This window comes from Platalea leucorodia (assembly GCF_965183815.1).
Source record: "Platalea leucorodia genome assembly, chromosome: 6".
Lineage (NCBI taxonomy): Eukaryota > Metazoa > Chordata > Aves > Pelecaniformes > Threskiornithidae > Platalea > Platalea leucorodia.
Window position 1 is genome coordinate 58,407,727 of NC_138828.1, and position 14,346 is coordinate 58,422,072.

Consider the following 14,346-nt stretch of genomic DNA (forward strand, 5'->3'; position numbering starts at 1 on the left):
AAACTACAAGGAGAATTCAGATTTGGGACTATCTGAAACCAGTTTGTCCTGATAGCTTCCGTAGTCTTGTGTCATTTGAGAAATCTTATTGGAGCTGATTTTATTTTATGTGCCTTTTATGTGCCCTAGCATTCTAAACCCAAAAATGAAATGAAAAATTTTATTTTCTCACTATTAATGCTACATGTTATTTTAGCTGTAATCCTCCACCTCTTTCAGTACTAGCAAGCTGCTGGACCTACACAGGGGTGAAATTAAGTGTTTTTAAATAGATACTCCAAAATGCTTATGTAGAAAGATGTCTTGTAATCCTGTAAGTACCCTTAAACTTCTAACATCAAACTTTCTCAGTAGTCACATGAATTACATAATATATTTTAATGACAGGATGAAATTTTATAGACGAGTAAAGAGTTTTAATGGCTCCATAAACATCAGAATGCAAAGGCATCAGAAGAGTTCATTGCATATTTTGCAAAATGCAGTCAATTTGACAGATCAATCCATAATAAACCTAAGGTCCATAAGGACCACGGCTATTTTCAGGGCAAAAGGACTTCCCAGAGAGAAAGGGACTTGGAGACAGGCTGTGCTTATTTTCTTGCTGAGGGGGACAGCAATGCTGCTCCTTGGAGCCAGTGCCACCAGCTGCAGCAGGGGAGCTGCTTCTGCACTTACTCTATAACAAATGCATATTCTCTCCTCTGAGCTCGTGCCTCTGCCATCACGCTAGGACGCTGCCTGCTGTGTTAATCCACCAATAAAGAGACCTCAGGTCATACAATAATATGTGCCTTTACCTTCTGCCAGTACCCCTAGGACTGGCTATTAATTTTCAAGTCGTTGAATTTTCACTTAATGTACTGCAGCTCTCTGAAGCATGGTGAGTTTCTTTAACCATTAAAGCAGCTGTAAGCTGTATATATAAAATAATAACCAGATGATGATGTGTAAAGAAGTGGGAGAAGCCGAAACAAAACACTGCCTTTCATCGGAATAACCACTGAATGGGGGATTATTTACATTTCTGTGCAGTTAAATCTTAACTCAAAGGATGATGATGACTATAAAACGGTTTGCTCCTTACGCGGAGAATCACTCAGCGCAGGTTATTGCAGGAGTGCCCCATAGAGAGCTGCAAGCGGAGACAGGTCCGGGGCCAGGGAATTGGGTTGGGGAGAGATTCCGGGGCCATCCGACCCTGAAGCCGTGCAAAGAACCACGCTTTACTTAAGCGCTAGTCCCGCCGGGACGTACCCGCCTGTCCCCACCGCCGGCGGAGAGGGCTGCCAGCGCGGAACCGCCGGCGCCTCCGCCGCCGCGGTTGCTTTTCCTGCCTCGGGTTTGGTTTTGGTGGGGGTTATATTAGGGTTTTTGGTTTGGTTTTGCTTTGGCTACTTTCCCCCGTAGGTCTCCCGAGAGAGGCAGGAGGAAGGAACAGCAGCGGGGAGACGGGGGGGAGACGGGGGAGCGGGGGGGGAAGCGTTTTGCATGTTATAGCAAGCCCCGGCGCATTTTATAGCGCAGCACCGCGCATCGCCCGCTTTCCTCCCCCTTCCCCCCCGGGGGCGCTCCGCGGCCGCGCAGAGCCGCCTGCAGCCTCCGGGCTTGCGCGACTCTCGTTTCTTGGGTACGCGGAATTCCCGCGGTTCCTCTTGCGCGCCGAGCATGCCGCCTGCCTCCGGCACGGCTTTAGGGACCCCCTTCTCCTGGGGACGGACGAGGGGCCGGAGGGTACCCCCTTCCCCGCGGCTGGTGCCGCCCTCCCCAGAACCGCGGCCGTGCCGGACGCGGGGCCGCGCAGTCCCCGCGGGTGTTCGCGCACATCCCCCAGCGCTTCTCCTCCCGGCTGCGGGGGTCCGCTTGGCAGGGCCGAGGGGCTGCTTCTCAGACTGCAAGAATAGCTTTTAAAAATAAAGATTTAAATACATATATGTAGCTTTAAATATATATTTAACATTTTATATATTATGTATATTTATATATATATATATATGAGATCTATTTTATTTCCCTCTTTGGAGAAAATAGCAAATAAATGCCACCCTTTCTCCCAAGCATGTTTCCCTTCTAGTAAAGGAGGCTCCACCTCTGCTAGGGATTGATTCGCCCAGCAGTTTTTAGGATAATTTATGGAGCAACCTGATGAGCCTATTGGGCGAGTTGCTCGGTCCTTGTAGAGTGGGTTCCTACCTGTTTGGGTGTTGTTTTTTTTTTTTTTCCCCTTCCCTTCCCCTCCCCTCCCTCTGCCTGCCGTGTGCCGGGGGGGGGACGGTGGGATTGGCAGGGTCGCTATTCCCCAGCCTCTCCGGAGAAAACTCGGGGCAAGGAGAGCGCCTTCACGCCCATGGATGCGTGGCGGGGCCCCGCGCCCCGCTGGAGCCGCCGCCGCGGGGCCCGGCTGCTGCTGCTGCTGCTGACCGTGCGGCTGGGGAGCGGGTGAGTACGGCGGGGACCCCCGCACCGCCCCGGCCGCCCGCACCCTCCCGCCGGCTCTCGGCTACCTGCGCATCGCGCCCCGGGCTGAGCTCGGGGGGCGCTGGGCGGGCTTGGGGCGGGGGAAGGGGGCGTGCTACGCCCCTCCAAACTTACCCCCCCGCCCCCCTCCCCCCCCCCCTCCCCCCGCGCCCGGTGCCTGTGCTCCGGCGGCGGGTCCCGCGGGCGGCTGCGGGGGAAGCCGGCACCGGCAAAGTAAAACTTCTGCCGCATTCCACTTGTTCGCTGAGCGAGTTGGTGAGTCTGGGCTCAGCTCGGTGCCGGGAAAAGCGCGTCCCCCCACCCCTCGCAGGGGCCGGCGGGGCCGGGCCGGGGCAGCCGGCTGGCAGGGGAGCCCCGCGCCCCGCGGAGGGGCGGCGGGGCCGCTGCCGCCCGGCGCGGCGAGCTCCCCGCAGCGCCGGCGCCTCCCCGCCGCGGTGCCTGCGCGTCCCCGCTCGCTCGCCGCTTGCTGCGGGGAGCGGAGGCTGGAGTTTCGCTGGCGAGCGGCCGCGGCGCTGACGGCTGCTTTGGAAGAGCCGGGTCCAGCAGTCGGTGGTAAGGTGGGGGCACCGCTCGAGGTGCCGGCACTTGTTCACTGGGCTGTCCCGGCAGCGGGGCGTCCTTGCACGGCATCCTGTGCCTCTGCAGCCCTCGGGAGTGGGATTGGGCCCACGCGTGGGATGGTGCCGGGCAGCTGCTCAAGTCCCAGAAGTTGGAAAGGTGCATTTTAAGAGAGAGTTACAAAATTGATCTGAAGGGCTCTGAAGAAACAACAGTTTGGTACTGCTGTGTAAATGTGTTATTAGTACCCATAACAACTTAACGAAAAGCATTCATTCAACTCCATTAATAATTCAGAGCTAATGTGAGTCATTCCACAGGTTATACTCTCATAAAAATCAGAAGGCAGTACTGAAAGGGTATTTGAGGGTATTTGACTGTTGCCCAGTGTGTCTTTCTTTTCAATGATAGACCAAATTACCATTATAAGAGGATATACCAAATGTGTACTATGAAGGCTGGCAAAAAAAAAACAACAAAAAAAACCCCTATTAAACATTTTTTTCAGTTCATCAGACTGTAGACCCCTTCCCCACACTGAATGATGATTTATCAATCTGTGTGAAGTGTGTTGACCTCAGCTCATCTCTCATCTTCAGAAGGCTGCTGTGTTGCCCTAGTTAGAAACACCACTGATTATACTTTTCTTAATCTGTGTCTTTTAAAACCTTGGCATATTATGGAAATATTTTTCAAAAGCATTGATGGAAATTACAGCAGTGCAGCTGTGCATCTTCAGAATGTTTCTTAATGAACATATTGTACCTCAGGTATGAAAGAAATTATCAAGTGGTTTGAGAGAAAAGAATATGCATGCTAATTTATCAGTTCAAAGACTTAGTTACAAAGGAGGAGGACTAGCTAAAAAAAAGTTTGGGTTTTTTTTTTTTTGTTTGTCAAAGTGTGGTTGTGATTACAGGACTAGGTCTAGATTATTGTGTCTACATCTCTTTAACAGTAGCATTTATAAATAAGTTGATAAGAAGTCTTCAGTGAGAAAAAGAGGTAACTTACAAGAATTATTTTATTTTGTGTTCCAGAACATCTCAGATAAAATGGAACCTTTGGTATAAATATCCACGTATCTGAATCAACTGTTTTCAGGCTTGCCTTTCATTCAGAGGCTACATGGGAAAATGGTGGTTGAGAGATTTTTCTTTTTTCCTTTTTTTTTTTTTTTTTTTTTTAAGTGACCACAAATGGACATGTTTTTCAGATCCTGACTCTCTGGTATGTAGTGCATTACAACTCAGGGGTGTTTGCAGAGAGCTCAGGAGCTCTAGCGCCCTTTAGCAGCCTGACACAAAGTAGGATGAAAATCCTGTTTTTCTGCCTCTTTGGATGCCTTTCTGTAGTTTCAGCCCAAGCTTTTCCTTGAAATTCAGACTAAAACACAGAAGTAATGCTTTTCTCAAGAATAGACCAGGCTGCACCAATTCTGGCTGTTTTTTTTTAAAACATCTTGCAGGAGCCAACCCACCTTTTCAACACATACTTTTAAAAGGTTGCAAATTGCATCACTTCTAGTATGCATTTAAACAGAAAGTACTTTGTGCTGAGTGTGAGTAAAGTTACTTCAGGTATAACAAATGGAGCTAAAGCCGAAGCAAGGACGTTGGAAGTTGAGTCCAACCAAGGGTTTATCTTTTTAATGTACTGCCCCAAAAGCTGTAGCATGACATTAGACTGAACTTCCTTCACCAAATGGATTCATTGCAGTTGAACTCTGCCCCATAAAACAGTTGTTTTCCCCCAGTTCTGCACATGCACCACAAACAGACCAGAATGGCAATGCACTTGATGTAACTTCATGAGTCAGTATTTTGAAGGACTATTTTTGTCAATAGCTGACATCTCTTTTGTAGCAGAAACTGGGCTGTGAGCCTTCCTATAAGGTATGTGCAGGAAAAGAGCAGTTACCCAGCAGTCACTGCAGTCCTAAACGTTCAGCAAACCCATTATTCTTGTTGAACTCAAATAAATAGATAATTCATAGGGAGAGCATAAGAGCTGACAACATAATTAATATTATCTCCTTAGTTCTAACCATACAGGTGCAGCATAACTGTAACATTTCTTCTAATTTATACTGCTTTAAATGGTATGTGCTGGTCAGCATCCCTAACAGTATATTGTAAGCTTAACTTAATTTTGGCCATATCTTCCCTTTCGTTTTGTAACCCAGTGTTCTAAAAAGCAATTATAAATGCTCCATTGCAATGTAACTGTCAGCAGGTGCAAATGTCAACTAATATTTTCTTTTCTATTTCAAAGTATCTCTTAGGAAAATACTTTTATAATACAGCCTATGTTTTCTTCTCATATAAATTCCTGGATCAGAGTTAAGCCTGTCATAACAACATGGGTTTCTTAATGCTTGATAATAGTGATTTACTGTTTCATTTGAACATCTGTGATGTTTATTCATTATTATCCTCACTCTTATGTGCTTTGTTCATGATGTGACAGCGAAGAACTTGTTATTCAGCAGCCCCAGTGGTTTAAAATATGGTTTATTTTATTAGAAGTTTATTAATATTTTCTTTTATTAGTATAAAGTTTAACGAGACATAAATATTGAGAAATACTTATATTCTTTGCACATAATTTTCTCACGATGGATTTAAAGGAAACCTTCAAACTATGGCAATCCATTAAAAAAAGGACTCTCATAGCAAATTGAACTACGTTTTCAATTACTTTTAACTTTCTGTTTGTTAAATATGCCTGATGTTATATAAGAGCACCCTTGCTACCAATTCAAGCCTTTCTGAGCTGGATAGAAAAGGTTACAGGTGAGCACTCGTTTGCTTTGGTCAACTTTTTGTAGATACATAAGTCTGGCCACAGAGTAAATTACAAGGTGGTTGGGGAATCTGTGTTTTTTCTTTGAAGCTGTAGAGGAATTGTAATAATCTGGGTTGAATACAACACCTAGCTTCTATGGCCAGTAGGTAGGACTACTTAAATGGACTTGGCATATGCACTGTTTGAAAGTGAGTTGTCTTGGTTTGTGCTATCTTATGTATACTTAAAAAGTCATGTATGTTGAACTCACAGAAAAACAAAGGTGAGCATCTCCCAAGATGGGCAAAAAGCCATTTTTGTAGCAACATTTATGAGAGAAGAGTACTAGGGCTTTTTTAATTACCTGCATAGCCCTTTCTTGCACTGCATACTAAATTAGAGCGTGTACTTAGGTAAAATAACAATAATATAACTTACTTGGTAAAGAGCAACAGAAAGAGTGGTAATTATAAATGACAGTATGTAGCATACTGACAGGAGCCTTTGAAAGGGTGGTGGATGACAGTGACACTAACTTTTATTTCTTAACAATTTCTCTGAATGGTAGTAATTTGTAAGGAGTAATTCAGATGCAATTGAATTAACATGGAGATGACAGAGAAGTCCTGATTTTGCAGTTCTATGCATGCAAACGTTTTTAATACAGCTGAAAATAGTGTGATGAGTTCAGTGGCCTACTGGTCTATGTAAAAACTTGATCCTACGTATCTAAACCTAAAATGGTCAATAATGCAAAAACACTGAACTAATAGAGGTGACTGAAGAGACTGGAAAGACCAGCAGGAGTTGACCAGAACTGAACTTGCTTCAAAGAAGAAGGAAATCTCAGTGATATGGCAAAGATGGGAAGGAATAGTTTCTAAAATACACTTTCACTGGTGGATGTTCAAGTCAGTAGGATTCGCTGTGACAACCCAGTCTGACATCAGAATGAACAAAACTAGAGAATTTACCCTGGTTTCTGCATCAGATTTGTTGCTTCAATATAACTTTTCTAAGTTCCTGCATAAAAACTTGGATGAGGAGGAATCCGATAAAGTATTTTACAGCATTTCTAGTCTGAGGTTTCTCTGTCTTCCAGGCAGTGGATCCTCTGCTAGCTGAAAAAAGTCTGATTTTTTTTCCCAGTACCACCTGCTACAGCTGGCTCAGCCACTGGATCCCACATCCATCTGTCTGTGGGGAAATCCAGGTCTTGGTTCATATCTCTGGTTCTGCAGGGCAACCTCAGGGTGCGGACCCATGGCTGCAGCAGCTCCTCAGGAGTGTGGTGTGCAGCCGGCTGCTCTTCAACAGCAAAACCAGTCACAAAGCTCTTCCTTGCCCTGTGTGCCTTGGCCAGGTTTTGCCTTGACTAGAACTCAAATGAATCCTGAAAATTCTTAAAGGAATCATCATTTTGGCCAGAAAACATCCTGCTGTCTTCTCTTTCCAGCCTAGTCTTTCATGATAAATTGTAGATTATTTGCTTGGAGAAACCTCCTCACCTCAGAGATGAGAAGCTGCAGTGCAGTTATATGCCTAGCAGGTGTTGCAGGATGAATGAACTTCTCCAAAATGAAAGTTTTGTACAAATGTGTCACAATCAGAGATACTCTGCGCAGAGTGGAAATTTCCATCAAAATGGATTTACCCATGCTACAGTCGTACTGACTACTGTTAGAAGTATTTCCCTGGTGTCTGTAGTTTAAGAGGCAACTTGATAGCAGCTTAGATTTTTCTCTCAGATAAGTAAACTGAGATACTTAAATTTCTTCAGAAAATACTGAATTGTTTGTTTAACCATTTTATAAACCCTTTCCATTTTTTCTTTGAAAAATAGACCTAAAAAATGGGTAGATTATATAAATATTAGCCTCATTAATGGCAGATACACGCAGAATATTACTTCCCTGCTCCTGCTTCATACTGCTGAGATACTCTATCCCAGGATCCGCTCCAGTACTGCTCTGGTGTACCTCATCTTCTTTTTGCTTCCTGCCTTGATCCTCAAATTCTTTTCCGTGTCTCTGCATTTATCTCTGGTAAGGTGTGAATGGCTAATTCCCTGTTTCTAAATTTATATGCAGTTATTTTTCTTATTTTCAGGAAGACAGACATACTGAGTAGGAAAGATCTGAGGTAACATGAGATACGTCTCCTTTGGATTAAATTATTTGAGGTCTTAAATGGATTGTTAGTCCTTTCATTTAATATGGTTTTCTCCTTATTTGAGGCAGTGTACCACGAGGGATTAAGTATTATTATTAAGTCTTATTATTATTAATGTAATATTATGGTCCAATTTTTCTTTCAGAATAAAGTTCAGCTGGATGGAATTTACATCAGGAAAGAGTTGTAGTGTTAAGTATTAATTTAAGTGGCTAACTGTGACTATAAGTCATGACAAATTTTTTTCTTCATTGTCTGATGCCATATTTACATGGCAGAATAAATTATGTAGATGATTTTAAAAATAAAGTTCCCTCAGTGTTTTCCATGGGGAGAAAGGTGCTTGATCTTACCAGCATACAGCCATGAAATATGTACTGGATTGTATCAGACCTGCTGCAGGTGGGCTATGGACCTGTACCTTAGGTTCTTGCTTTGTTGATGAGGGCCATCCAACTGATGGTCTGCAGGTTGCATTCAGCAGTGAACAACTCTGACAGCCACACATTTTAGTTGTCATCTGACAAGAGGTGGAATACTCCTGTTGTAAAAGGTGTGTGTTATATTTAATACGCAATAAATTACAGTGGAAAAGAGATAATTTTGCTTGCAGAGAGAGAGAGACAGCAAGCTTTTTATTACATTGTTTAGGAATTTACATTAGCCCTTACAGAGTATATTCACGTCTTTTTGTAGAATTATTCATTAATTTCATTGACCTTTGGATTAGTCCATAATTGCCTAATGACAGTTACACTAAAATTTCAGTAGAACCCATTCACTGTATTTCTCTTGGGGACAAGTTGTCATTGCCTAGTTATTGAAGTTGTATGGCTTTTTCTATGATTTTAAGCCAGATTCACCTATATGCCACTATTATGGTGCGCAGTTCAGTGCAAGTCTCTGGTTCTGTTGCTACTTCAGTCTATACATATTTCTTTGCCTTCTGTGGGAGGAGACTGATACCTGCTCACATGTCTACCAGAATTTGGAAGTACTTGAAATAAGCTTGGTTTTGTGAAGGGCTGTAGGAGATTCCTAGTTACCTGAAGATTTTGCAGGAAATATGCAACGAATTGTGTTAGAACAAACGTTCACATGAATGTGCTGACATACCAGCAGCTTAAATAATTGAAAATCTCTCATAAAGGAGAGATCTTTTATGTATTTCTTGAGATGCTGGTGACATTTTAAAGTAGAAACCTAACAAAGTTGACTTTGCAATCTGATGAATGTTATAGTGACTGTGGGATGGCATTTAATTAGGGTAACTGCTTTTTAGTGAGGTTATGGTTCTCAGCATTCATTTATGTTATGTTTGTTTTAAGTCTAGTTCTGCTATGGAAAGTGTTTCTTGGATCAAGGCACTTAACCCATCAACAATATATCAGTTCATTCTGAACTTGATGACAATTAACCTTTCATCAGTCAAGTGCAGATAGAGATCTGCACTCTCTTGAACAGGGTGCTGGCACGTGGCACACGGATTTATGTGTGTCTGTCTTTGTGTGATGATCTTAGTCTGAAACTCCCAGGAGATCTGATACTGCTGTGGTTAGTACATGTTTCAGATATCCAGACAGGTGATGCCTTTTCATCATCATGTCCTTCCTTAGCAGTTTGGGGATATTTTGTCCTTTATTTAATATCATTTGTCCCTTTTCAGTTATATCTACTTAGGCTCCATAATTTGCTATCATTATCCTTTTATCTTCTCTTCTCTGAAACTTCATTTATTCTCCACTGTTTTGTCTGGATGAAGAGTGGAATATGGCTGTTTACATTTTAATTATTTGATTGCATGGTCTGGCCAAAACCCACAAAGAAGGTAAAACTTACCAACTGAGAAAATAAGACTTACCAATTTACATTTCTATGTTTCATTCAAATCTATCTGAAATAAATCTCCCTAAGAATTTTAGTAGGTTTACACTTCAGTTTCAGTCAAGGCAGTACAGATTATCCTAAGGCCTGCTTTATCTTCCTGATAAATTTTATTTTTTGTTGCATGCAATGGCTGGAAGGCTTTCCTTAGAAGACATTTTGTAGAGGAAGGTGAATATATATTTGTCTGAAAATTTTATGACAAAATGCTCTTGATCTCTAAGATTAAAATATAGTTGACATAAGGACCCCTACTAATTTTTCAGATAGCATTAGAAATGTTTGTACTATAAGAAAGGAAGGACCTACTTACTGAAGACAATGGGTACTTTCAAATACTTTCCTAGGCAAAGAACTGCTTTAAGGTATCATAGTAACGATTTTCTCAGAACAGAGGAAGAGGTGTACTTACACTGCAAATGTGGGTGTTACGATCAATAAGTTACCCAGTTTTTGTAAGCCAAAACAAAACACATAACACATTCTGCAAGTTTGTGATCAGAACATGGAATAATTGATGTGAGGAAAGAGAAGTGAGAAGTGTGTCCTATTTCCTTGCTTCTCTGGGGTGGAACAAGAACTGCTCAGAGCATCAGGAATAATGATATTAGCATAGCCTTTCCTGAAGACAATTTACTTCTTTTCATGTTGAAAGATTGTTTTTTCCACATTCATATGTTTGCGGGCAGGGCTGCTGTCCAGAGGGAGCTGGAAAGACTGGGGGAATGGGTTGACAGGAACGTTATAATATTCATCAAGGATGAGTGCTAAGTCCTGCACCTGGGTGGGAAGCCCCCATCAGCAGGACAGGCTGGGGACTAGCTGGCTGGGGAGCAGCTCTGCCAGAAAGGACCTAGAGTTCCTGGTGGACAGCATGGCACCTTGGCAGCAAAGAGGGCCAGCAGCCTCCTGGGCCGTGTGACCAGGCACACATTCAGGAGGTTAGGGAAGTGACTGTCTCCCTCTGCTCAGCACTTGTGAAACCACATCTAGATACTGCATCCAGATTGCAATTTAAACTGCAGCAAAGGACTACCAAGATGGTCAGGCAGGAGCACTTGCCCTGTGAGGAGAGGGCTGTTCAACCTGGAGAAGAGGTGGCTTTGGGGGGACCCAACAGCAGCCTCCAGCACTTACGGGGAGGTGATTGAGAAGACAGAGGTTGGCTCTTCACAGTGGTGCATGGTAAGAGTATGAGTAACAATGGTGATGAATTGCAACAAGGGGAGTCCCAACTAGGTATTAAGGAAAAAAATTCAACAGTGGAACAAGTTGTCTGGTGACGTTGTGGGATCTCTGTCCATGGAGTTTTCAAAGACCCAACTGGACTAAGCTCTAAGCATCCTGGTCTGAATTCAGTATTGGCCCTCCTTTAAGTAAAAGTCAGCTTCCCAAGATCCCTTCTAAATTGCATGATTCTGTAGAAAACGGCAGGAATCAGCTTGGTTTTTTTTTTTTTTTTCAGTTGGGTTAGTTTGTTTGTTTGTTTTAGTATTGTTTGCTATCTTACTTGTGCAAGATTCTTGCTCTCTATTGTATAGCATATAAAAGAGAGGTGCAGAAACAGGTAGTTGTCTCCATCAGGTGTGCAAAACTGAGATTTTTGTGACCCCATATGGAGATAAAGAGTTATTTTTACTAAGACGGTCAAAATGCGATCACTATACTAATCAAGCTGAACATGTTTGAGAATCCAGCAGCTCTGAACTGGCACAGAGAATTACCTGTACTTGGACAGATAGATGTGAGGAAAATTTTCAATTGATTTCTGGACTGCAACTTGATGGGAGTAGAGGCAGCAGTCATACTGGTCTGAGCATATCAATATCTGGGTGAACTTTAAAGGAGAGAAGATTAACTCTGTATTATATGAGAGGGCTGATGGATAAAGAATATCTGTGATGCTTTGAGTCCAGATGATATTTTTTGTGAGATCTTTAAAAACCATTTGAATTAATAACAAATTTGACCAGTGTCATTTCAAATAATATGTAGCATTATCTGAAAGTTGACTTGGAGGAGAGCAATTTGTGTGGATCCCAGAACAAAATCATTCTTCTGGAATACATCTTTAATAATACCTGTTGTTCTTAATGTTAAAAATTCACATTTCTATAAATGTTCTTTGCAGTCAGGTTGTGCTTTTATCAAGTGTTTAGAGTTAAGTCTGGTTGTATTTTTCAGTAATTTCTGTTTGGATTACTTTTTGTTATATTAGTATCACAGGCATGTTGAAGATCATTTTATAAGAAATGTGATAATACTTTTAAATGAAGGTCTTACTGAGATTAAAATTAATTGTTCTGAAGTTATTGTGTGTGGGAGAAAATGTTTCATATCTTTCAGAGATGTACTTCAAAGCTGTAATGACTCAAAAGAGCTTGATCACCTGATGCTTGTGATATGTATTAAGATATCAGAAGTCTGATAGTCTAAACAGTCAAATATGTAACCAACTCTTTTCATTACAGGGAATGAACAACAGAGGTACCTGATTTTATTCTGTTAGTGCTATGATTGTTCTTTTTTTTTTTAAACAAGGCTTTAGTTATTTAATACTAAGTGAACTTCTTTATGTATCTTATCCTAAAAATCTAATGTTTCTTTCTATATAAGAATTTTTAATATTTTCTTCCACACTTTTCCCTGATAATTTTACTGCTGACTTAAGGTCCAGATTCATCCCTTCAGTAAAAACTCAGGAAGGAGAGGGGAAAGAGGAAACAGGGCAGGAAATTATAAATAGCCAGATAAATATGAGATTCAGGATGGCAATGAGCAGAAGACAGGACGTGCACCCAGAAGAAGAATCAATATGTGGTAGGTATTCTGGAAGAAAGATGTAGGAAATAAGTAAAATATACTTCAGAGTGAGAGAGAAATACATTTTGACATACAAAAGAATATGCCAGAGTCTGGCAAGGCAGAAGGAGGAGGAAATAATTTGATAAAAGCGTCTGAGATGGAATGGGTGGAGGGAAGAGATAAAAGATTTTTGTCAAGAGAGTGTCTAAACCAGTTTAGGGAGGATGAAGATGAAGGAATACAACATCAGTGACTCTATATCCCACAGGATTAAGAAGAGCAAGTAATGCTTGCTTCTGGAGATGTATTTTCAGTAGCTGCATTTCTTTGCTTGCAGTTACGCTTGTTTTGCCAGAAATTTTCTGCAATGAATAAAGCACATCAGTGAAGAAGCTGATGATGAAATGCAAAAGGGAGTTAATTTCTGCAGAAATGTAATAGAACTGATGAGTATGAAGTCAGCCATCAAGTTTGGAAGATAAATCTTGAGAGATTTTTAAACCATCCAGTACTGACAGCTAGCAGTGGAAGAAAGCTTTCAACAAAATCTTTTGAAGAAAAAAGCAATTGTGTCCTATTCTAGCAGTGTTGACTATGTGGTCCTGCTGCTATTGCTGCTACTGAAAAGAAGTAATATTTGTGTATGTGCAGGAGCCTCAATCCTTTTTCAGCTTCTGAAGGATACTACAAGTCTGTCTGAGGCCCTTGTTTTAACTTAGGGAGATCCAAGAAAATATGTAAATTTGTGTTTTAAATTGCTGAGATAAGAGTAATTGCTGATTCCTACCATGTTGAAGTTGCATTTTTTGCTCTCTGTAAGGAGGTTTCTTCTGTCTCAGGCACTGCTTAAACTTCTCATCCTTCTAGAGTTCAGATTTTCATCTATACCTGGTCCTATACCTTTGTCATGCACATGACGCATGCCTAAGTACTGGCTTTTTTAGCTTCTGAATTAGGATCATCACCAGCATCTGTAAAAGTGTCTGACTCTGGATGTGGGGGTGTCAGTGACCATGTTTTGTTTTTCAGCAATGCGCTAGGTCTTTTTTCATGTGTAGGATTTGGCTAGGTCAGATGACCCCTGAACTCTTGTTGATGGGGCCATGAAATATACTTCTTTGCCACATACAAGCATATCATGTTTGTTGTTCTGGAGTAAGGTGGGGTCTGGTTAGGTGTCTGATAGGTTGGAAATCTTCCCTGGAAACCTTGTCTGTCTTGACCGACTTCTTATGAAGCATTGTCTGGTTAAATGCAGTATTTTAACAAACCTCTGAAGTTGTACTGTTGCTTACAAAGTATTCTCCCATGTTTACAATTTGGGAAACATTACCATTTTGTCTGAAAGTTGAGAAATATAGTATTTTTTTTTTAAAGTACTGGAAAACAAAAGTTAAATTGTGTTATACCTAGACAAAGGGCATAAATGTAATATGCTGGGAAGCATGGCCAGTGGATAACAGCTGTCTTAAGGCATGTTTTGTGATTTAGAGAAGTGTCACTGTGCCCTACCCCTGTATTGGTAAAACTTCCAAAGCAACTGCTTTTGGCTGCCGTCAGAGAAGATTCTCAGCTAAATGTACTAACGCAACTACTTTCATGGTTTTCATTGGCATGTATAAGGCAAAAAGGAAAATCTTATATTCCTTTCAGCTCTTTCGG

The 14,346-nt window shown here is 41.8% G+C and overlaps 1 protein-coding gene across 2 annotated transcripts in view; it reads left to right on the forward strand.

Annotated features, from left to right (window-relative positions):
• Positions 1-2,347: 2,347 nt before the first annotated feature.
• Positions 2,348-14,346, forward strand: part of GABRG1 (gamma-aminobutyric acid type A receptor subunit gamma1) — a gene marked incomplete at both ends in the record, with an annotated part of 54,200 nt that continues 42,201 nt past the window's right edge. For both annotated transcript variants that reach the window (XM_082316373.1, XM_082316374.1), the window contains one exon: positions 2,348-2,439. In XM_082316373.1, coding sequence (XP_082172499.1) covers positions 2,348-2,439 — 92 coding nt within the window. The remainder of the gene's footprint in view (positions 2,440-14,346) is intronic.